Here is a 24740-nt window from a genome sequence, read left to right as displayed (position 1 = left end):
TTTTTGTGGAAATTCTGGCATTTTTTATTGCTCTAAAATCAATTATTTATGGGAAGTTTTGATTTATTTATGCGCTTTTTGATTTGTTTATGGAACTTTTATAGTTTATTATTGCTTCCACCGCTATTTATTTATTGGCAATTTTCGAATTATTTATGGAAACTTTTTAATTTATTATGGGGCGTTTAATTGGCCGCCACCTAATATTAGTTAAGGCTATTTATTAGATTCGAACTACCTAATCGAAAAAAAAACAAATCAAGAGTTGTACCTAAAGCAAATATGAACAAAACAAGAAAATGAATCGGTATCATTCAACGTGTTACTTCTCTTTGGTTATTAAAGGCAGTTCTGAAAAGTAATGGATCAATCGTATAAATCAAAATTCAACAAATTCAAGTGCAGTGCAAAAATAAACAATCCAAAGTGCAACCGTCATAATCTACGGGGAATGTCATTAAGATTGATAGATAAAATTCATTCCATGGGATATACACATGAAATCGACGAATCGATGAGTATTTGTGAGTCATGTCGTGGATTGATAAGTCACAACAGAAGCCCGAATACGAAAAAACGCCGATCGGATGGAAACGACGAAACTATGCAACCATCATTTAGTGGGCAGCAACATCATGATGTTCCAGAACCAGAACCGTCAACGAGTGGTCAACAAATCGAACATGAGCTGGGTAAGTAAGCCTTCAACGTGTTAGCTTCTTTTATATAACTCATTTTGCAGCTCGTTGCAAAACTACATTTTTCAGTATTCTTCGTATTTATCCAACCCGGCAAGCCTCGTTGGATAAATGTACTACTTGTGCGAAAAAAAATCATTTTTGCAACTCGTTGCATAAATAACTATCATTAACTTTCCACTGCATTCATTATTATATTGTTAACCTTAACTTTTATCTTACAGATATGGTACCATCTATTCCATCATTGGAGTCAATTCCGTCAACAGATCAACTACAGGGTCCCCATAATATTGAGAAGTTTAATACCATTGCTGAAACATTGAGTTTATCGCCAATCTCATCTAGAAACATGAGAAGTATGGAATATCGCATAAACAAATCATTGCAGATTACGAAAGCAGTTCGAAAAAATATCTTCGGAATAGATTCAACGGATGTTGGCAAAGTGGAGGCGTATGACGAGATAATTATGCAGTTAAAGGATAAGTTCAATCACCCTACAACTGACAGAAGCGAACAGATTAAAATACTATCTGTACTTCCTAAGTCTTGGTCGGTAAATAAAATCACAAGAGAGTTTAACGCACCAATGTATATGGCGAGGCAGGTGAAGGATCTTGTTTATGAACAGGGTATTCTTTGTACCACCGAAAAAAGAAGGGGGCATGGTATTGATGACGATACAAAACAAATAGTAAGAGAATTTTTTGATGATAATGATATCAGCAGGCCAATGCCAGGAACAAATGATTTTGTTTCTGAGGTTCGAAATGGCAAAAAAACAACAAGTTCAAAAACGACTTTTGATGATGTCGCTCAAAGAGGCTTATATGATTTTTGTAGATATGTACAAAACTATGAATATTGGTTTCACAGTATTTACACAGTTGCGACCAAAGCATTGTATTTTACTTGATTCTACTGGTATACATAATGTATGCATATGTACTATTCATGAAAATGTAAATTTAATGTTCAACAGTATAAGAATTGTGTCACAAGATGAAATAATACAAAAAATGCTTTGCGATATTTCCACCAGAACAGATAATTGCTTTTTCCGTGCTTGTGAAAAGTGTGCTTGTAATGAACACATTGAAGAGGAACTTACATTGATATTAGAATCAAATGACAAAAAAGAGATTATATTTCAGCAGTGGTTGAATACTGATCGCTGCAATTTAGAAACGATTATTAAACCTGTTGATGAATTTGTTCCGTATCTTGTTGATAAAATTGACAAACTTATAACACACGACTTTATTCATAAACAACAATCATCATTTCTCAGAAATAAAAAAAGATACATTAAAGGATGATGAAATTCTTGCGATTTGTGATTTCTCTGAAAACTATTCATACATAATTCAAAACGCTGCTCAAGGATATCATTGGAACAACTCGCAAGCAACAATACACCCATTTGAAATTTACTATATGAAAGATAATAAACTTGTTAATGTTAGCTTCATTATCATATCGGAAGTAATGGCTCACGATACAGTTGCGGTCCAGTTGTTCATCTCAAAAATGATAGATTTTATGAAACAATTAACGAACTTTTCTAAAATTTATTTTATGTCTGATGGGGCAGCATCACAATACAAAAATAAGAAGAACTTTGCTAGTCTATGTAGATTCCAGTCAAAGCATGCATTAAGAGCAGAATGGCATTTTTTTGCAACGTCCCACGGTAAAGGTCCATGTGATGCTATTGGTGGCACTCTCAAGCGAATGGCAAAGAGAGCAAGTCTTGCTCGAGATTATGGAAGTATCATAACAACTCCACGAGAGTTATATAACTGGGCAGTTGTACAGACAGATAAAAATATAACTAAATTAAATTAATGTTACATATCCACTGAACAGTACATTAAAATGTCAGAAGATCTCGAAGAAATATATAATAACGCCAAAACAATACCAGGCACTCAGAAATTCCATAGTTTTTTGCCTATTCCTGGCGACAAAGTAAAGGCAAACAGGTATTCTAATTCAGAAGATGAACCAAAAATATTTAGTATGATCGGAAAAAAATAGAAAAGAACATGTTTGAAATTGGCTCTAAGACACATATATATATATTTGAAAAATTCATAATAATAAATAATTGTATATTTAAAAGTGCACTTCAATACATATTGCGATCAAACATTACATTTCCTAAGAAAATACATTTGTAATATTTTCAGTTTTTTATGTATAGGAAAACCCTTCCAAATGATTGAATAAATAACACAAAATCTCCTAGAAAATTGACTTTCATTGGATTCTGGGATTGTTATGGCCTTCACTGGTTTTATTGTTGATAACAAAATACACTGAAAAAAAAACATTCGAACAAGAAAAAGTTTTTGTTAGAAAAACTTTTTTTCCTTAAAAGTGCCTATCTTGTGATGTATGTACGGTTGGTAGGGAACATAATTACCTGTCTTGAGACAAAATTTCATCAAAATCAAAAATGGTGTTTTTTTAAATCAACTTTGAATTTTTAGAAATGATTTTTTTCAGTGTAGGGCTCATTTTGGATTTTTTTCAGTATTTTTGCCTTTCTCGTTCACCTAAGTGAACTGAAAGGCTATATGTTCACTCAAAAAAAAATTTTTCGATAGGAGGCTCGGAGAGTCAAGTCGCATATACCAATCAACTCAGTTCGACGAATTGAGATGATGTCTGTATGTGTGTATGTATGTGTGTCTGTGAACAAAATAAGTTCACTCACTTTTAAGGCACTTCCCATTGGCCGATTTTTCGGATTATAGCTCGAATCGAACCGGAATTTAACCGCATTGTTTGCTATTGAAAATGATTCGGATCGGTCAAGGCGTTTCGGAATTATGGCCAATTTAGTGATCCGGACCAGCACTTTTCACCCGAGCGACAGGTGTAACAGCCTGCTTAAGTTGGTGCGCGACGACCGCCACGACGGACGCCGCAGCTCGCAGCACACCACGAGAACGAAAGTAAGAGAGAATGTGAGAGAAAACGACGACGACGAAAGAGCGGCGCTAACGTGCTATACATATAAGCAAAAAAAAAGCCTAGAGTTGTCACCCATCACTAACGAACCACGTATGAGTGTGATGATGGCAACTTATCCTGATATTTCAAAGTTTCCTTTTTAACAGGGGAACCATTAGGGAGATCATCCAGGATCTTGTTTTTTTTTTTTTTTTTTTTTGTTTTTATTTTTGTGTATTTTAACTAGTTGCTAATTCTACACTCATCATCCAGGATCCATCCTGTCCCAAATTCTCAAAAATCGTGTTTTGGGACCGTTCATAAACCACGTAGACTTTATGGGGCGAAGGGGGTGGGTCTGGCCAAAGTCTACGCTCTATACAAATTTCAAAATTTTTGTATGGACAAAGTCTACGAGGGGGGGGGGCGGGTCTGAAATGGCCAAATTTTGGTATACGTGGTTTATGAACAGCCCCTTCGGAATGTCGAATCAGTCGTAAGCAGGGATGCCACATATACAGATTTTTCTGTAATCATGCAGATTTTCTCGCAGTTTTTCATACAGAATTCTGTATACCAAGATTACAGATTTTTGGAAATGATACAGATTATACAGATTTTTCAAAAACTTACAGAATTTCAAACAGATTTTCCGCGAAATATTACAGATTTCATACAGATTTTTCGCAAAAAATGGTGATACAGATGATGAAGATTTTTGAAAGGCAAAATACAGATTTAAATGTGGCAACACTGGTCGTAAGACCGATTGCCCCCCTCCCCCTAAAGTAATACGTCATCGAAATGGGACAACTGTCATGGATACCCAGCGCTTCGACGCCGACTCAAACCCACCCGAGTGCATGGGCTGGGTGAAGGTGGCTAATCGAGCATAGCACCCAACCTCACTGCCATTCATGGTTCGATAGCGATGGCCATGCTAAGTGACGGCAAGGTTGCCACATTTAAATCTGTATATTTTTCGTAAAAAATCTGTATATCTGTATTTGAAAGCAAAAAATCTGTATATTTAATCTGTATCCATAATTATTGAAAAAGAGCCAAAAAATCAACTTAAAAACAAAGAAAATCCAAGTAATTATAACTCTTACTGCATTTTTACCACTATTTTTTTATTTAGACCAATACCTAAAATCTGTATTTCGACTTTGGCTCAAAAATCTGTATGGATCTGTATTGTTATTCTGAAAATCTGTATATATCTGTAAAATCTGTATAATTTCTATGTTTCCAAAAAATCTGTAATTCTGTATATATTTACAGATTCTGTATCGGAAAATATCCGAATAATCTGTAAAATACAGATTAATCTGTATGTGTGGCAACCCTGAGTGACGGACGGGAGGCAGCCGAAGGTTTTCGTTTTAAATTACGTTCGTATAGGATATTTACCTAGTTGATCGCGGATACTGCCTTTCCGCGTTTCGTCGTGAAACTGGGCCTACACTGAAATAAATTTTGTTGTGGAAACTACCGATTCCATAGTAAAATTACTAACCGTACCTATGATTCTTAACCGACAACAAAATCTGTTAAGGTAGCTGAAATATGCTTGAAATTACAATGCATTGTAGTAAATTCAACTAAAAGCATAGTCGTCTCAACACAAAACATTGTGAATTTTTCCAGGACACGCATTTTACAACACAGTATGGTTAAAAATACATTGCTCATTTGTTAAATTAAGATTATTTTTGGTAATGTTAACTGCACTGCTAGTTAAGTTGACAGTGTTTTAGTGGAATTAACTGGAAAATGTTGTCGGTTGAGAATCATAGGTACGGTTAGTAATTTTACTATGGAATCGGTAGTTTCCACATCAAAATTTTTTTCAGTGTAGTTTTGAAGTGCATCCCACCAAGGTATTTACATATTCTAAAGTAGTCTTAGATGTCAAAACTGGTTGAGCGGCCATTATTTTTTCACCGTGAGAAATTCAGAAAACAAATCCCCCGCCACCTCAAATTCCTTTGAAATTTCGCTTCCTCTGCTTTTCTCCACAAACTAAACGTCATGCTCAACCTTACAATATATAAAAAACTTGCATCCCACTATCGGCACCAATTCAACATATGTTGACAACATATTGACATTGATATTATCATATCATAATATCAATGCTGGGATAGTGCGAGCGAAATGGTTGTCACTCGCGAATGATGTTGTTTGCCCACCGAAAGACTGGTGCGCGCGGGCAGGATCAGGATCACGCACACAGCCAGCGGTGATGCGCAGACCGGACAGCTGACTGGTTGGGTTGGGTTTCGGTTTCGGTTCGGGTGGCTGTGGGTGGTTGTTGGGTGGTGCCGCGCCATTCGGATGGACCGAAACGAATAAATTAGATTGATGGATATAAATAAAATACGAGCTAAATAACAAACAAAGATTGTCTTGGTGACCGCGATCGATAGCATTCGCGCAGCTTTCAGTGAGTCGCATACGTTTTCTGTATCGCGTAAGCCTTCGCTGGAAGAAAACGTCATGTTGTTCAGCGAAGCAAGGAAAATTTTCAGTGAAAAAAGCAATATTTATTTACGCGCTTTATTAGATTCTCATACTGGCTACTGTGGAAACGGGTAGCTTCAGATTCCGCCAGAACGCAACCGTAAGATCATTAGTAGCCCAGATCATTATTAATAACGAGCTCGAAATTCATAATGAACTACATGAGCAGTTCCACCACGTCGGAAGCCACATGCCTGCAACAGCTTGTATAAATCAGTTTGTAAAACCAAACCTGTAAAAGATACCTATATCCGTATGCATCTAGGACATTGGAAATTCTCGATACTTAACATAATTTCAGGCATTTCTCGGAATTTTTAAGGTTTCAGAACTTTTGAATTGTCGCGAATATGCAAAGAAATTTAAAGGAAATTGAAGCTCAGTAATTTAAGGAAACTAATATTCAAAATTACATTTTATTTAAACCACGTGGCAAATGCGATTCTACTACAAATTCAGAGTCAAATTAAATTTAGATAAAAAATAAAAATTTCTTGTATTCCTTTAATTGTCAAACTAGGATAGTTTTAAATGTCATACTGCTATTAAATGAATGGATCACATTATATATATGATTCATCTATTGATCCGGTTCTAGCGATGGCTAGACCCACATTCAACGGCGGCGGCTGATTTGCTGCGTTAAGATCTAAATAATTCGTGCATCACTCTTACGAGTCGAATTCATGTGCAGCAAACGGCTCAAACATCCGTCATCATTTTTCGGAAACGTGATATCAGGGAACGTCCATAAATTTCGTCACGCGAAAATTGCCGATTTTCAAACCCCGTTCCCCCTATGTCACACTTTTTGTATGAGAACTCTAAAAAAATGCTCACACTTTCACACTTTGCTGAAGCCCCCCTCCCCATCAACGCGTGATGTATACGCTCAAGAATTTTTGCCATGTTCACAAACATGTATCTGGCGAATAGGATGCTGTTTAATCATCAAAACAGTCATCATGGAGCATCCATTACGTACGTCACGCTAAAATTGGTAATGTACATCCCCACCCCCTCTCGCACGGGGTTTTCTGTGCGTTTTTACGAGTCAACTATCCCAAACCCCTCTCTCACTCCAAACGTTATAACGTTTACGTTTTTTTATGGGTATTCCCCTATATAATTTTTCTTATAAGAGAAATAAATGTTCTTATTGGCCGTTGGGTTTTAAGATGTTTTAAGAGAAAAAATTCTACTCAGTTACTGAGATGGTTTTATTTCAAATTATTTTTTTTTCCTGCTCAGTTTCAGTTAGAAGCGAGGCAACTCATTGAGTTGTCTCAGTTTTAACTTAACGGAAATTAAGTAAGAAAATAAAAGTCTTTTCTTTTTCTGAGTAGGACCAACTCAGTGACTGAGTAGAAATTTATCTCGGTGTATGAATGTAGTAAGGCAATGGCACGTCAGGTAACGGTAAGTGATAACGCTAAGTTGCATACATCTGGGCGTTAAATTGGATATTTAAGTAAGACCAACTCATTGGCCAAGTGGAAATATTTCTGCATGAGTATACGTTTTCGTTTGGGCACAAGCCCAATGTTCTCTATTCCACAGGTTCGGCCCATCAGACAAAGTGGTATTTGTGATGTGATATTTTTAAAGACTTTAAAAGTGGCGCGAGGAGTTGCTAGGACATATCCTACCCTATCCTACCCACAAAAAATGCTGGGTTGGACAGTCCATATGTCCTACCCACACTCTTAGAAAAAATCATGTTAATTAAAGCTCACTTGGATGCACATAAAAGGAGCGGCCCGTTTGAGACAAATTTACGTCTTCTATCATAAATAAAGTCGAGCTAGCAATCGCTAGAGCTGAAGCGAGAGATAAAACATACGTATGTAAAAAAACAAACAGCATTTGAAATCTGATCTGCTGATTGAGAGGCACGTGCTATACCTCTCGGCTGTATCTCCGAGTTGTAAAACTGTTTCTACCTACACTGAACGGAAACCCCCGCCCAAGATCGACTGAGAGGCGATACGATCGCGCCCCTTAACGACATTCGGTCGGAAACCGTATGGTCCACCGACCGAATGATGTCATCCTAAAACCGGATGACAGTGATATGAAAATGGAATGCCGACCATATGGTCGAGCAACCTTGCTTTTTAGCGATTGATGACAATCATATATCCGCCACCTTTTTCAAAAATGATGTGCTTAGTCGCCAGGGTGCCCTCGCGAACACCCTTTTCAAAAATATGTCACGTCCAGAAATAGGACATGCAACACAACATCGTCAATGTCGCGGGTATAACGAACAAGAAACTTGTTATGCTATCGATGAATAAATTTGGTGCATCTGTGTTGCCTTCGCTCTGCAACTAATATTCATTCACATAGCGTGCGTCGACTCATACGCGAATAAGACGGTCATCATCCGCTTTTGAGGATGATTGCCGTATGACTGATTCGTCATTTGAAAACACGATTTTGGTAACTTGGACTGGATGGTCGGACAAATCAGTCGATTTCAGGATGGGGTTTTCGTTCAGTGTATCTGGTCAGATAGATTTGTTGACATCTTGTGCAATTGAGTCAAATTTGCCATTCAGTCATGAAATGTTTACGTATGTTGATGGTTTACGTCATGTGTAAATTCCTAATTTTTTAAGAGTGCAGATTTGTGTACTACTAGATCAGCCTCACCGCTGTGTCAAATGTACACAGTTACTTTTCCGGCTCTGGCGCTGTCATGAGAACAAAATTAACAATTATTATTGCACTGATCGATTCCTGATAATGCATGTCACCGTTCAGAGAGAAACTTATTTAATAATTTTGAACTTTGCTCCCATACCATGGACTTAATTTGTCACTTGTGTTTTGTTGAAAGAATATTTTATGGCACGAGAAAGGCACCATCACCGCTAGGTGGATTAATAAGGGTTTTTTCTTAAAATTTGACTTATTTTGTGATAATCACCCATACAACACTTTTTTGTAGGAGTAGTCATTTTTTGATTAAAAACATTTTTAAAAAATCCATAAAAAAAGTTTAGCCCTTTTCAAAAGTCAGTCGAGAAAAAAAATTAGAAAAATGAGTATGCAAAGTGGCTTATCTGGGCAAGGTCTACACACCAAGAAAGTTTCGTTGTAATCTGAGAGGGTGCTGCCAACATTTGTTCGAGTTGGCGCGAAATTCGTCTTTAGCTAAATATGATGATCTGGATAAATACAACCGATTTTCCGGCATATTCATAGAACATGGATGATTTGTCAGTGAAACCATTTTAGCTTTACCTTACGAAGTCGAATTTGTTTTGTCGAGTTTGTTTATCGAAGACAATGAAGAAAATGTAATGTGTTTGTTACAGGTTGCCATGGGCGAAATAAGTCGTCGCGTTAGCTGGGGCACAGATATTAGGCGAGTTGTTAATTGAACCTATCGTTTGTTTGATGAGTTGCACCGGTACGATGTCATGCTACACGATAAGTTTCTTCTGCAACAACCAGCCATTTCATCAAAGAAGGCTCAGGCTAATTTGATTAGAAAATTGCAGATGTAAATAACAACAAATTGAATTTATTTTAGACACTGCGGCGGCTGAAACAGTAAATTAATTAATCGGAGGAATTACTGGACCAGTGCTCATAAGGTATCCTTTAGAAGCTCCTCGTATATTAACGGTGATGAATTCTCCCAAAGGATTTAAAGAGGATTCCTAGCATTCGCCTTGAGATTTCCCCGGAAAAGACTGCAGGAAAAATTCTCAGCTGGAATTACTGAAAGATTTCGAAGTGGAAATTGATGAAAAATTCCTCTGAAAGAAAGAATGTAAGATTCCCTGACATTGCGGGAGCGGTAGTGCTAGAAATTGCCAAAGAATTATTGCAAGTAACTACTGGAGAATTTCTCCGGGTATTACTCAAGCAATTTTTTCGCAGATTCTCCTAGCTGAATTCCAGATAACTCCAGGAATTTCTCCTAGGATTCATCAATAATTTCACCGGGAATTCCATCAGGAATTCTCACCGAAAAATCCTCCTGAAACTAATCCGAAGATTCCTACTCCTCCTGGAATTCCTCCGGGTATTCCTCCAGTATATTTTTCGGGGATTCTCGTAGGGATTCCGAATATATTTCCGAAAATTCTTCTAGGAATTCTTTTGGGATTTCTACAGGAATCCCTAGAGAGAAATGCCTTCAGGAATTTTACAGGGAATACCAACAGCAATTCTACCGGGGATTTATCGAGGGATTTCCGCCAGGGATTCCACAAGGAATTCTTCCGGGGATTCTCCCAGAAATGGATTCCTCCAAGAATTCCGCCGGTGATTCTTCCAGGAATTTCTCTGAAGATTCCACCAGGAATTTTTCCAGAAATTCCGCTGGAAATTCCTTCGGAGATTCCTCCAAGGCTTCCTTCAGGGATCCTCCAATGATTATTTCAGGAATTTCTCCGAGGATTCCTCCGGGCATTTCTCTGGAAATTTCTCCAAGAATTCCTTCGGAGATTCCTCCAGGGCTTCCTGCGGGGATTCCTTCAAGGATTCTCCAGGAATTCCTCAGACGACTCTTCCTGCAATTACTCCGGGAATTCCACTGGTAATTCCAGTAGAGGTTCCTCAACGAATTCTACCGGGAATTCCTCCAGGAGTTCCACCGGAAACTCTTCCAGGAATTGCACTGGGAATTCCACCAGGCATTCCTCCAGAAATTCTTCCGAAGATTTCTCCGGGGATTTCTACCCGAAATCAACGGACTCCTCCTGGAATTATTTCGAAAATTTCTCCCGGAAATCCTCCTGATTTTTTTTCAGGAATTCCTCTGGGTACCCGTCCAGCATTCTTTTCAGGGATTCTACCGTTAATTTCTCCAGGAATAACTCCAGGAATTCCTCTGGGTATTCCTCCAGCATTTTTTTTGGGTATTCTTCCAGGAATTCCACTGTATAGGGCCATAGACTGATAGGGCTGTTTGCAGTTCAGAAGGAATTTCTCGGCCTATCTTGATGCATGGGAAATTCCTTGCCTGAATCGCCCAAGAAACCGTTTTTCTTCTATTGCAGTACGCAGTTGCGAAGAAATGACAATTCAAATGGCAGTCACCGTAGAAAGTTTCTGCCAGGAATCGCTCAAGAAGTTTCTTGAGCGATTCCTTTTGAACTCGAAACTGCGCTTATATAACTCTAGGAATGCATTCGGGGATTTTTTCCATGAATTCCTCTAGCGATTCCTCCAAGAATTTCTCTAGGGCTTCCTTCAGGAATTCTTTTAGCACTAATACAGCACTTCCACAGAGGATTGCTCCAGAAATTCCTCCGAGGATGCTTTCAGGAATTTCTCCGAGGATTCCACCGGGAGTTCCTCCGAAAATTTCTCTGCAAATTCCTCCATGAATTCCTTTGGAGATTCTTCCTGGGCTTCCTACGGGGATTCCTTCAAGGATACTTCCAGGAATTCCTCCAATAGGCCATATGAATAGAACTGAGTAATTACGCTTTACTCAGATCCCTGTGAAGGTTCACAGAGATTTGCTCCACGGCTTCACATAGATTTAGTAAAGAGAATTTACTCAACTTTATTCATATGACCTAATGGCTCTTCCTGAAATTCCTTCAGTACATCCATTAGAGATTCCTCAAGGAATTCTATCGCGGATTCCTCCAAGAAGTCCACCGGCGACTCTTCCAGGAATTTCACTGGGGATTCCACAAAGCATTCCTCCAGAATTTCTCCCGGTCATTCTTCCTAGGATTCCTTCAGGAATATCACCGTGAATTCACCTAGGATTCCTCCATAGATTCCTCCTGCATTTCCTCCGTAGATTTTTCCAGGAATTCATACGGAGATTCTTCCAGGAACTTCAAGGACTCTTCCTCGAATTCCTCTGGGAATTAAAAAAAAATACTCCGGGGATTCATCCAGGAATTCCTCCGGTTCTCTTTCAGCAATCTTTTCTAGGATTCTTCCACAAATTTCTCTGGGAATAACTCCAGGAATTTCTCCGCGAATTCCTCCAGAAAATTACCCAAGGATTCCTCCAAGAATTTCTCCGGGGATTCCTCCTGGGTTTCCAATCCAGCTATTCCCACCTGGTGTTATTCCCACCGAAGATTCCGAAAACTCATCCTGGATTTTTTTTTTCGGGAATTTCTCCAGGAATTCCTTCTGACATTATTCGGGGATTCCTCCAGTGATTCCGGCACGAGTTCTTCCGGATATTGCTAAAGCATTTTTTTCAGTGATTCTTCAGGGAATTTCTCTGAATATAACTCCACGAACTACTCCGGGCTCTTTCAGCATTTTTTTGGGGTTCTGCCTGAAATTACTCTGGAGATAACTCCAGGAATTTTTGTGGGGATTCATCCGGGAATTCCATCAGGGATTCCTCCGGGAATTCCTTCAGGGATTCCTGCGGCAAATCCATCAAGGATTTATGTGGGAATTCCTTCAGGGATTCATCCGGGAATCCCTCCAGGGAGTCCTCTGGGAATTCCTCCAGGAATTCCTCCGAGAATTCCTTCAGGGATTCCTCCGGGAATTCCTCCAGGGATTCCTCCGGTTATTCCTCCAGGGATTCCTCCGGGAATTCCTCCAGAGATTCCTCCGGGAATTCCTCCAGAGATTCCTCCGGGAATTCCTCCAGGGATTCCTCCGGGAATTCCTCCAGGGATTCCTCCGGGAATTCCTCCAGGGATTCCTCCGGGAATTCCTCCAGGGATTCCTCCGGGAATTCCTCCAGGGATTCCTCCGGGAATTCCTCCAGGGATTCCTCCGGGAATTCCTCCAGGGATTCCTCCGGGAATTCCTCTAGGGATTCCTCCGGGAATTCCTCCAGGGATTCCTCCGGGAATTCCTCCAGGGATTCCTCCGGGAATTCCTCCAGGGATTCCTCCGGGAATTCCTCCAGGGATTCCTCCGGGAATTCCTCCAGGGATTCCTCCGGGAATTCCTCCAGGGATTCCTCCGGGAATTCCTCCAGGGATTCCTCCGGGAATTCCTCCAGGGGTTCCTCCGGAAATTCCTCCAGGGGTTCATCCGGGAATTCCTCCAGGGATTCCTCCGGGAATTCCTCCAAGAATTCCGGGAATTCCGCTGTGGATAACTACAAGAATTCCTACGGGATCTCTTTCTTGAATTCCTCCGGGAATTGCTTCAGCATTTTTTCAGGGATTCTCCCAAAAATTTCTCTGAGGATAACTCCAGGAATTCCAGGAATTTCTCCAGAAATTCCTCCGGGAATTTTTCCAGGGTTTTTTACTATAGATTTTTTTCAGGAATTCCTTCGGGTATTCCTACAGCATTTTTTTTCGGGGATTCTCCCAGAAATTCCACCGGGAATTTCGACAGGAATTCAGCCGAGAACCACTGCAGCAAATGCTTCGGGAATTCCTTGGAGGTTTTCTCTAGAAATTCTTCCGGGGACTCCTCCTGGAATTTCTCCGAGATTTGCTTCAGGATTTTCTCCGGGAATTCTTCCTTGAATTTGTCCTGGAAGTTGTCCAGGAATTCCTCCAGGGATTTGACCAGGAATCCCTTCAGGGATTTTTCCCGGAAATCCTCCATGAAATCCTTCAAGAATTCCTCCAGATTCCTTCTAGGATTCCTCCTGGGATTTCCCCGGGATCTCCTCCTGGTATACCTCCGGGATTCCTCCGAGGACTTCTCTTGGATTTCCTCCAGGAATTACCACTACAAATTCCTCCAGCACTTTTATCGGGGATTCTCCCAGAAATTCCTCCGGGGATAACCACAGGAATTCCTACGGGAATTTCTCCAGGAAATCCTTCGGAAATTTCTCCGGAAAATCCTCTAGAAATTTCTCCAGGCATTCATCCGGGAGTTTCTCCAGGAATTCCTAATATAATTTCCTCCAGGAATTCTTCCGAGTATTCCTCCAGCATTTTTTCAGGGATTATCCCAGGAATTCCGCAGTGGATAACTCCAGAAATTCCGCCGGGGATTCCTACAGGAATTCCTCCAGGAATTTCTTCATGAATTCAGCCTCTAGAAATGCCTTCTGGAATTCTACTATAGATTCTTCCAGGAATTCTTCCGGGTATTTCTCCAGCAGTTTTATTCGAGGATTCTCCCAGGAATTCCGCTGTGTATAACTCCAGGAATTACTCCGGGAATTTCTCCTGGAATTTCATTTAGAATTTCTCAGGCAATTTCTCCAGGAACTCCTCTTTGGATTTCTTCAGAATTTCTTCTGGGGTTCTATCAGAAAAATCCCTGGAAAAATTTTTGGACAAATCCTCGGTGGGAATTCTTGGAGGTTTCCTCGGCGGGAATTCCTGGAGGAATTCTCGTTGGGAATTCCTGATGAAATCGCCAGAAGAATATCTGGAGGAATCTCTTGTGGGATTTCGTGGATGAATTCCCTGTGGATATTCCAAGAGGAATTACATGTATCCACTAGGAAATTTCTGAGGGAATCCTAGTAGCAATTCCTGGTGGAATCTCCGGAGGAATTCCTTTAGTTTTCCTGTGAGTAATCCCCAGCGGAATTTCTTGGAGAAAGCCCGAAAAATTTGCTGGAGCAATATCCGGAAGAAATCCAGAAAAAATCATTAGTAGGAATTTCTGGAGATATTCGCGGAGGAATTCCAGGAGAATTTCAGGAGGAATTTTATTAGGAGTCCCCGGAAAAATTCCAGGAGAAATTCCCGAAGGAATCCATGGAAGAATCCCTGATGGATTTCCTGGGAGAATGCCAGGAGGAATTTCTGAAAAAAATCTTCAGTAGGAATTCCTGGAGGAATTCTCATTGAGAACTCGCTGGGAAATTATTCCAGTAATTTCTTCGGGAAATCCTTAAGAATCTCCTCCTTGGATATCACCAGAAATTCTTCCGGGGATTCCATCTGGAATCCCCAACAAGAATTCCTCGAAATAATCCTTCAGTGGATTCCTCCAAGAATGCCCGTCGAAAATTCCACCAGCAATTCCCAACAGGGGATCCTCCTGGATTTTGTACCGGGGAAACCTCCGAGAACTCCCATCGGGGATTTGTCCAGGAATTACTCCGGGAATTTTTCCAGGAAATTCTCCATGAATTCCTCCGGGATTTTTCCAGGAGTTCCTCCGGGACTCCTTCTGATATTCCCCCGGGGACTCCACCTGGCATTCCTCCGGGAAATTCTTCCGGGAATTCCTCCAGGGATTAATCCGAAGATTCCTCCAGGAATTTCTCCGGGAACACTTTCTGAATTTTTTTTTGGGATTTTCTCCAGGAATTTCCACGGGGATTCGTCCAGAAATTCTTCTATGGATTTCTCCAGGAATTCCTCCAAGGATTATTCTGGGTATAACTCCAGGAACTACTCCTGGAATTTCTTCAAGAATTCCCCTAGGAAGTTCTCCAGGAATTCTTCCAAGGATCCCTCCAAGAGTTTCTTTAGGGATTTTTTTTCAGGAAATCTCCAAGGATTGCTCTGGAAAATTCACTTCAAGTTCCCCTGGGGACATTCCCTAGAAATCCACCGAGAATTTCTCCATGCATTTTCCGAGAGTGCATCTGGGAATTCCTCCGGAAATTCCTGTAGGAATTCCTATTTGGATTCCTCCAGAAACTCTTCAGTTATATCTCCAGGAATTTCTCCGGAGTTTTTATCGGGGATTTATCCGTGGATTCCTCCAGAAATTCTTCAGAGATTTCTCCAAGAATTCCTCCGGGGTTTTCGCTGGGAATTCCTCCAGAAATTCCTCAAGTCATCTTTCGGGGATTATTCTTGGGATTCCTTCAGGAATTTCCCGGAGCATTACTCCAGGAATTTCTCCGGGAAATTTTATAGGAATTGCTGGGGGAATTTCTAAAGAATTCGTCCGGGGATTCCTCCATGAATTCCTCTAGAGATTCCTTTAGGATTTCCTCCAGGAGTTCTTCCGGAAATTGCTCGGGAGATTCCTCCAAGAATTGCTTCTTAGATTCCTCCAGGAATTCCTTGGAAGATTCCCCCAGGGATTCTTTCAAGAATTACTCCGGTGATTTTTCCAGGAATTCCTCCGGGGATTCCTCCAGAAATTTCTTAGAGTATTCCTCCAGGAATTTCCTCGGGTATTTGTCCAGTAATGCCTACTGAGATATCTCCAGGAATTCCACCGAGGACTTGTTCTGGAATTTTTTTCGGGATTTTGTCCTGGAATTCCTCTGGGGATTTCTCCAAAAAAAAAATCAGATTCCTCCAGGAATTCGTATGGGATTTTCTCCAGGAGTTCTTCCGGGGATTGCTCCAGGAATTGCTCCGGGTTATCTTCCGGAGATTACTCCGAGAATTCCTCCAAGAATATCCCCGGAAAATTTCTCTAGAAATTACTGCAAAAAGTTTTCCGGGAATCCTTCTAAGGGTATTCCTCCTGAATTTATTCAGGGATTCCTCCAGGAAGTCGTCCAGAGTTTCCTCTAGAACTTCCTCCGGAGATCCCTTCAGAAATTGTTCCAGGGCTTCCTTCAGAGAATCCGCCGGGGATTACTCCGGCGATTCCTTTTAAATTCCCCCGGGGACTTCTCCTGGAGTTCTTCCGGGAATTTCTTCAGAAATTTTCCGGGAATTTCTCCAGAAATTCTTCCGGGAAATTTTCCAGAAATTCCTCTGAGAATTCCTCTTTGGATTCCTCCACAAATTCTTCAGGGATTCCTCCAGGAATACCTCCGGGTTTCCTTCAGAAATTCCTCCACGAATTCCGCTGTGGAGTCCTCTAGAAATTCCTCCGGGATTTTCCCCAGATATTCCTATAAGGATTCATTACGAGATACCTCCTTTAATTCCTTCAGGAATTCCTGAAGGAATTCCCTCAGGGATTCTTACAGAAATTCCTCCTGGGATTTTGCATGGTATTCCTCAGAGAAATTTTCGAAGGACTTTCTGGAGGAATTCAGGCGGAGTCCTTGAATAAATCTCTGGAGGATTTTTTTTTTTTTTGAAGAATCCTTTGAGAAATCTCTGGAGGAATCCCTGGAGTAATCCCTAAAAGAACCCTTGTAGGAGTATTTGATGACATTCTTAGAGGATTGGAAACCGTAGTTATTGCTGCACGACTCTCCGGAGGAAATTCCTGTTGGAATCTCTGAAGAAATAAGTGGAGGAATCCCTACGTGAATCCCTGAAGGAATCCCTTGTGGAATAACTGGAAAAAACCCTGTAGGAATCCCTTGAGGAATCTCTGGAGTAATCTTCTGAGGAATCCATGAAATAATCCCTAAGTAATCACTGGAGGAATCTTTGGCGGAACCCCTGAAGGAGTTCATAGAGGAATCCTCGATGCAATCCCTGGAGGAACCCTTGCAAAAATCCCTGGAGAAATCCCCTGTGGATTCCCTGAGATAAACCACTTAAGATATTCCTGAAGGAATTTCTGGCGGAACTCCTTAAGGAATTCCTAGAGTAATCCTTTGAGGAATCTCTAAAGGAATCCATTAAATTATTCATTTGGAATCCCTGGAGGCATCCTTGAAGGAACTCCTGGAACAGTTTCTGGAGGAATCCCTGGAGAAACCCCCAAGGATTCCCTGAAGTAACCCGTGGAGTAATCTCTGAAAGAATCCCTGAAGGAGAATCACAGCTGGAATTCCTAGATAAATCAATGAATCTTAAGGAATTCCTGGAGAAATCTCTGGAGCAATTCCTGGAGAAATCTCTGGAGCAATTCCTGGAGGAATCACTGTAGTAATTCTTTGATCAATCCCTGAAGGAATTCTTGGAGAAATCCAAAAAGCAATTCCTGAAGGAATCCCAGAAAAATTCCTGGAGGAATCCTTGAAGGAATTCCTGGAGCAATTCCTGAAGGAATGTTCGGGTAATTTTTGGAGGAATTTCTAAAGGAATCCGTGAAGGAATCATGGAGAAATCTTTGAAGGAATTCCTGGAGGAGTCCCTGAAGGAATTTCGGAGGAATCTCTGATAGAATTTCTAGATGAATCAATGAAGGAATTCTTGAAAAACTTCCTGGAGGAATCCCTGAAGGAATTTCAGGAGGAAACTCTGGAGCAATTCCTGGAGGAATCACTGTAGTAATTCCTTGATAAATCCCTGAAGGAATTTTTGAAGGAATCCAAGATGGAATTCCTGGAAGAATCTCTGAAAAAAATCCTGGAGGAATCCCTGAAGGAATTTCTGGAGGAATCCCTGGAGGAATTCCTGGAGGAATGTTTGGAGTAATTTCTGGAGGAATCCCTGAAGGAATTCGTGAAGGAATCTTTGAAGGAATTCCTGGAACAATCTCTGTCGGAATTCCTGGAGGAATTTCGGAGGAATCTTCAATGGAATTCCTAGATGAATCAATGAAGGAATCCCTGAAAAACTTCCTGGAGGAATCCCTGAAGGAATTCCTGGAGGAATCTCTGAAGGAATTCCGGAAGGAATCTCGGGATGAGTTCCTGGAGAAATATCTGAAGGAATTCTTGGAAAAGTTTCTGATGGAATTCCTGAAATCACGGCATTTGAACCGTCATATCGAGACTATACAAGAAAATCTGTATGTGTTCCCTGTGATTACCCTCCGGAACCGATTACATGTCCTTCAGAGTTATATCTTTTAAGTAAGCCTATAAGAGATTGTAGATCGGACCAATTTTTTTTATAGCGTGTGTCAAGTAAAATTTGGAACGATCATGCTCGTGTAAAAAAAATGACAGGGCTCATCAGCAAATTTCATTCATCAGACTTTTTCTGAGATTACCAAAGCCTACCCTGACAACTGTCAGCTGTCAAATTTGTGCTTCCTACTTTTCGCTCCCCTGCGTAGCTCAACATCTCAGCATGATCCACCTGACGATGGGTTGATGAGCTGCCTGGTTGTTGCAGTTGAACAACTTATCGTGTAGCGTGACATCGATGCGACACCACCGACGTAACTCATCGAACAAACGATAGGTTCAATTGGAAGCACCCTTGGAGGATTCCCCAGGGAGAACTCTTGGAGGAATATTCTGAGGGAACTCCTGGAAAAATATCTGGAGGGAATTGCTGGGTAATCGTCAGAGGAAACTCCTGGAGGAATTCCCCATCCTCAAAACGATCTTCTGGAGGAATCTCTTGGGGAACTTACGAAAGAGTCGCTGGAGAAAATACCCAAAGGAATCTTCGAAAAGAACTTCTGGGAATACCCAAAAGGATCTCCTGCGGGATTCCCTAAGTGGTTACATTTTACGGAATTCCCAAAAAGGTATCCTGGAGGAATCTCCAAAGGAAATTTCTGGCGGAAACCTCAAAACGAGTCCCCGTCGGAAGCACCATGAGGAATTCCTGGTGGAATCTTCAAAAGGAGCTTCTATGGAATCCACAACAGGAACTCATTACAACAAAGAATTTCTGGCGGAGTCTGCAAAGGAAATTCCTGACTGTATTTGTAAAGGGAAATTCTGGCGAAACCCCCTGACAGAATCCCCGACGAAGTCCCAGACGGATTTGGCTGGAGTTCCTCTATGTAATTCCCGGCGGAATACTCAGATGGGATTCCCGGTGGAATCCCAAGAAGGTATTACCAGAGGAATGCCAGGAATGAGTTCCCGGTTCCTCATAAGGAGCTCTTAACGGAATCTCCAGAGGAAAACATGGCGGAATCGTCAGAGAGAATTCTTTGCCGAATCTCCAAAGGGAATTCCTGTTCTAAAGGGAAATCCTGTTAAAATCTCAAGACGGAATTTTTGACGGAGTCTCCAGACAGATTTCCTGACGGAACCTTCAGAGAGAATTCTTTCCCGAATCTTCAGAGGGAATTTCTGTTGGAATTTACAGATGGAATTCCTGGCTGAACCTTCCGAGAGGATTTCAGATGGAATCTCAAGAGGGAGATCCCAGCGGGATCCTCCAAACAAAATCCCATGACAGAATTCCCGGAGGAATCTCGAGGAAATTCCCAGTCAAATCTTCAGAGGAAACTCTTGGCAGAATCTCTAGAGGGAATTTCCTGCGGAATCCCTAGTGGAAATATCTTACCAAAACCGAAGAGAAAATCCCAAAGGGAATTCCCATTAAAATCAGCTGAAATTGAGCTGAAAGGATACTTGGCTGAATTACCAGGAAGAATTACGGAAGAGTCCGTGAAACATCCAAATATTTGACGTTTGTTTTGCTACTTTTCAAAAATGGGTTACCTTGATATTCCATCCAAGCATGCAACATTTGAACTAATCACGCGCAACAAAAAACTGACAGTGCAACTCATCAAAATTACTCACCAAAGACGTTTGGTGATTTTACCAACACAGCTTTAGTATTAAGTCTATGGTATTAAGTCTATGGTTCGACCCTCACGGTTTAATATCCAATTTCCTCATCCACGGCAAAATTGTAATACAAGATCTTTGGCGTAGTGGACGAGCCCATCCCACAAGAGATATTTGCACGATTGAAGCGCTGGATCGACCAACTTCCCTGCCTTCAAAACGTTCGTGTTCCGCGGTGCTATTTTCCGTCCTACAACGTTGAAGATCTCCAAACTCTCGTGTTCCATGTATTTGTTGATGCAAGGGAGTCGGCATACGCATGCGTGGCCTATTTCCGCATCATCGAGCGGGGTGAGCCACGCTGCACATTCGTATCATCCAAAGTTAAAGTGGCTCCACTTAAAACATTATCAATTCCTCGCCTGGAGCTGCAAGCGGGAGTTAAAGGCAGTCGACTAGCCAAGACGATTAAGGAAAATCGCACCCTTCCAATCAAGCGTACCGTTTACCATAGTGATTCTAGAACATTGCTGTCGTGAATTAGATCAGACACCCGGAAATACCGACAGTAAGTGGCAGTGCGAGTAGGAGAGATTTTGGAAATAACCGACGTTTCTGAATGGCGCTGGGTACAAACTAAACTCAATGTGGCAGATGAAGCGACGAAATGGAACAACGGTCCAGCAGTGGAGCCCAAGGGGCTAGACATGCATTAGCATAATGAGTGTATAAGAAGTATATTAGTATATTCACGGTATATTAATGTATTAATGTATATTATTGCGAGGGGTGGATCACCAGCGCATTTTCGATTCAGCCTTGCATATTGACATTACGCATCGGTGCGTTTTGTTGCGCATTTGTGAATTGAGGTTTAAAAATACATGAGTATTTCGTGCATTTTTCAACGCATTAAATTTTATGGCGCATTTTCAATGCATTTTTCAACGCATTAGGTCAAATCACAAATTTTCTAACGCATTTTCGATTCAGTTGTTTTAGTAGTGATCCACACCTCGTATTATTGTATATTAATGTATTACCACCGACGAACCGACGTTACAGTGGAGTTTCAAAAGTGTCCCCCCTAAATTTAACGGTCGACCAGCAAAGCGAGCGAACGCTTCTGTCAAATCAGCACAGGCGCGAACCTTTTCCTATATGAATACACGGGGGTTTGGAGTCAAGCTATCAAAACAACGCGAACCGTTATAGAGGAAGCAGTAGTGTTCGGCTATTTTTCATCATGGCGTCGGGGACAACAAATTTGAATTTATTTGCTCTAGCTGTCACGTCGGTTCGTCGGTGGTATTACCATAGAGTATTACCATCCAATTAACCTACTGGCTGAAATCAAGGCTATGCCAGATGAATAAAAAAATAAACATTGTTTATCGAAAAAATCGGCCGCAGAATTTGCTACGATGCACTAATCTATTTCAGTATACTATAATATACTAAGCCCAGAATTATACGTGTCTGGCCCCTTGGTGGAGCCTGATAGTAGATGGTTCACAGGACCAGACTTTCTATATTATCCGGAAGAGTGTTGGCCTCAACAGAACTCTGTAGCGACTGATACCGCAGTGGAAATGAGATCGATTCATATTCATCAGGAACGGCTACACTGTTCAATCATCGATGTTTCTCGTTTCTCAAAATGGGACCGCCTGTTGAGAAGTGTAGCATACACTGTGGTGCATAATTGATCGGACAAACGCCGATTTTCATACAAAATGGCCAAGTTTGAGATGCTGTAACTATAGTTTGCTTTGGTGGATTGAGCTCAATTTTTGACACGGAACTACGAATATGCTGAATTTTATGTAGACAAAGTATAAAATGTTTTCGTTCACAGGTCTGGGCGTGGCAAGGCGTTGAAAATATTGCAAAAGTGATCAGACAGCGGTACCCCTTTGATTTACATGCGTGCCGCTGTCCGATCACTTTTGCAATTGTGAATGCCGGGCAACTCACTGGAACAATCCGTTCCCAGCCATCTTAGCAAACTGCAGTAGAATCACTTGGCATAATACGGAACCTCACGGTGATGGCGACTTGCCCCGCCAACAGTCCACTCGTCAAAGAGGCAGCATCACACTGACGACGACCCCGTCATGGTGCTGGCTGTCACTGATGCTTGCTAGGGGAAATACACGCATGGGAAATGCTACTCAGCTTTGTTCATACCCCACATTCTCCCTCTTCTCCGAAAAAAAAAAAAAGTTTTCTTACTAGCAGCCTTGTTATTTTTACGCTCAAACCCTCAATTTCGTTCTCTTCATCCTTATGGCACCAATGCAACAAGATACACTTCAAGATACAAGAATGAAGACGAATGGCCACATTTACTTTTTTTTGTTTAGTAAACGCACTTTTGTTAATATCGAACCTATATCATTTGATTGATAACTTGCAATGCTAACCAATCATCTATGGGGTTTTGCCGAGCTCCAATAAAAATAACTACAACACACGCAGTTGGGTGATGCGTCTTCTCTCCTTCAAGCGCACGTCTCGTTATGTAGCCGGCCCTGTTTTTCTCTCACTCAAATCAATCGTTATTCACGATTGCGAAAATTCGACGCATTCAACGAAAACGAACATATTTTGTAAGAATTATTTGTCAAAAAAGAACAAAATACAAGAGATTAACGAATTTGAGATTTATCAGACTAAAGATTCCGTATATCATAAAACTCCATTTTCAATGCTTCAATGTGATGGTACAGATAGACCATAACACACAAATGTCCCTCATTATACGAAAATAGATTCTACAAAACGAGTTCGAAAGAGGTTCTACAACATATTTTCAGTAGATATGTTTTCGAATTTTAAACTGTTTTACGATATGCAATTTTTATGGGCGGTTTTCATTACACGTCCCTGCATTTTCCTCACGCACAGCTTTCGGCAGTTATCATGCAACGCCATTTCCTTAGACGGGTTTCTTTACACATCGCTGCATTTTCCTGATGCCAACAATTTTCGGCAGTTTTTCAATAACGCCATTTCCTTGGACGGATTTCATTTCACGTCCCTGTATTTTCCTTAAGCAGAAAAATTTTCGGCGGTTATCCAACAACGCCTTTATCTTGGACGGTTTTCACTACACGTCCCTGCATTTTCTTTATGCAGAATAATTTTTCGGCGGTTATCCAAAAATGCCGTTTCCTTGGACGGTTTTCATTACACGTCCCTGCATTTTCCTTATGCAGAAAAATTGTCGGCGGTTATCCAACAACGCCTTTACCTTGGACGGTTTTCACTACACGTCCCTGCATTTTCTTTATGCAGAATAATTTTTCGGCGGTTATCCAAAAAATGCCGTTTCCTTGGACGGTTTTCATTACACGTCCCTGCATTTTCCTTATGCAGAAAAATTGTCGGCGGTTATCCAACAACGCCTTTACCTTGGACGGTTTTCACTACACGTCCCTGCATTTTCTTTATGCAGAATAATTTTTCGGCGGTTATCCAAAAATGCCGTTTCCTTGGACGGTTTTCATTACACGTCCCTGCATTTTCCTTATGCAGAAAAATTGTCGGCGGTTATCCAACAACGCCTTTACCTTGGACGGTTTTCACTACACGTCCCTGCATTTTCTTTATGCAGAAAAATTTTCGGCGGTTATCCAAAAAATGCCGTTTCCTTGGACGGTTTTCATTACACGTCCCTGCATTTTCCTTATGCAGAAAAATTTCGGCGGTTCGACACGCCAATAATTTGCCCAACCAAAAACCCGAGCAAAAACCAACCCAACCAACCAACGCCGCGAGTATTTTACGGCAACATTCACAATAGTCAAACACCTCTACCATCATGCACATCATCCTGTTTGCATTTACCGTTCAACCAAGCGACAACACGAGCATGTACGATCCGAAAAATCAACGAAAGCGCGACCATCCATGCCGAGCAAGAACATGAAGAAACATGCATGCAATCATCGACCGACCACCTATCCACAGCGTGCTACCAGTCGACAACAAAAATCAACCACGTCACCGCGCCTTTGTTCATGTGTTTGTGCTAGAACCAAGGCTAAAACAGAACGCGGTTGGAATGACAAAAACTTTCCGCACTCTAGCTTTCGTCAGGAACCGCAGAATTGCAACACCCACTTCACTGTGTTTGCAGCACCACCACACACTTCACACACCAAAAACGATTTGTTTTCTCTCACTGTTTTTATGCCAAGTGATTCTACCTATTTTATGATTAACTTGTTATTGATTATGATGCACTCCTGGCAGGATCGCCAATGTGAATGCCGGGCAACTCACTGGAACAATCCGTTCCCAGCCATCTTAGCAAACTGCAGTAGAATCACTTGGCATAATACGGAACCTCACGGTGATGGCGACTTGCCCCGCCAACAGTCCACTCGTCAAAGAGGCAGCATCACACTGACGACGACCCC

The 24740-nt window shown here is 41.2% G+C and overlaps 1 protein-coding gene across 1 annotated transcript; it reads left to right on the top strand.

Annotated features, from left to right (window-relative positions):
• The first annotated feature begins 214 nt into the window (after positions 1 to 214).
• LOC134287588 (uncharacterized) lies at positions 215 to 3852 on the top strand. Its single transcript, XM_062849668.1, has 2 exons — positions 215 to 692; positions 923 to 3852. The coding sequence occupies exons 1-2, from the start codon at positions 362 to 364 to the stop codon at positions 1615 to 1617; spliced, it is 1026 nt and encodes a 341-aa protein (XP_062705652.1). The 5' UTR covers positions 215 to 361; the 3' UTR covers positions 1618 to 3852.
• Positions 3853 to 24740: the final 20888 nt, after the last annotated feature.

The sequence above is a fragment of the Aedes albopictus genome, chromosome 1 (genome assembly GCF_035046485.1).
Source record: "Aedes albopictus strain Foshan chromosome 1, AalbF5, whole genome shotgun sequence".
In the NCBI taxonomy this organism is placed as follows: domain Eukaryota; kingdom Metazoa; phylum Arthropoda; class Insecta; order Diptera; family Culicidae; genus Aedes; species Aedes albopictus.
Note: the sequence above shows the minus strand (reverse complement) of the source record. Positions and strands in the feature narration are given on the sequence as shown.

Bases quoted from the DNA above. Each gene is read 5' to 3' on its own strand.
- LOC134287588 (XM_062849668.1), top strand. From the start codon at position 362: ATGGATCAATCGTATAAATCAAAATTCAACAAATTCAAGTGCAGTGCA. The intron at 693-922 runs GTAAGTAAGCCT...TTTATCTTACAG, and splicing joins ACAAATCGAACATGAGCTGG to ATATGGTACCATCTATTCCA.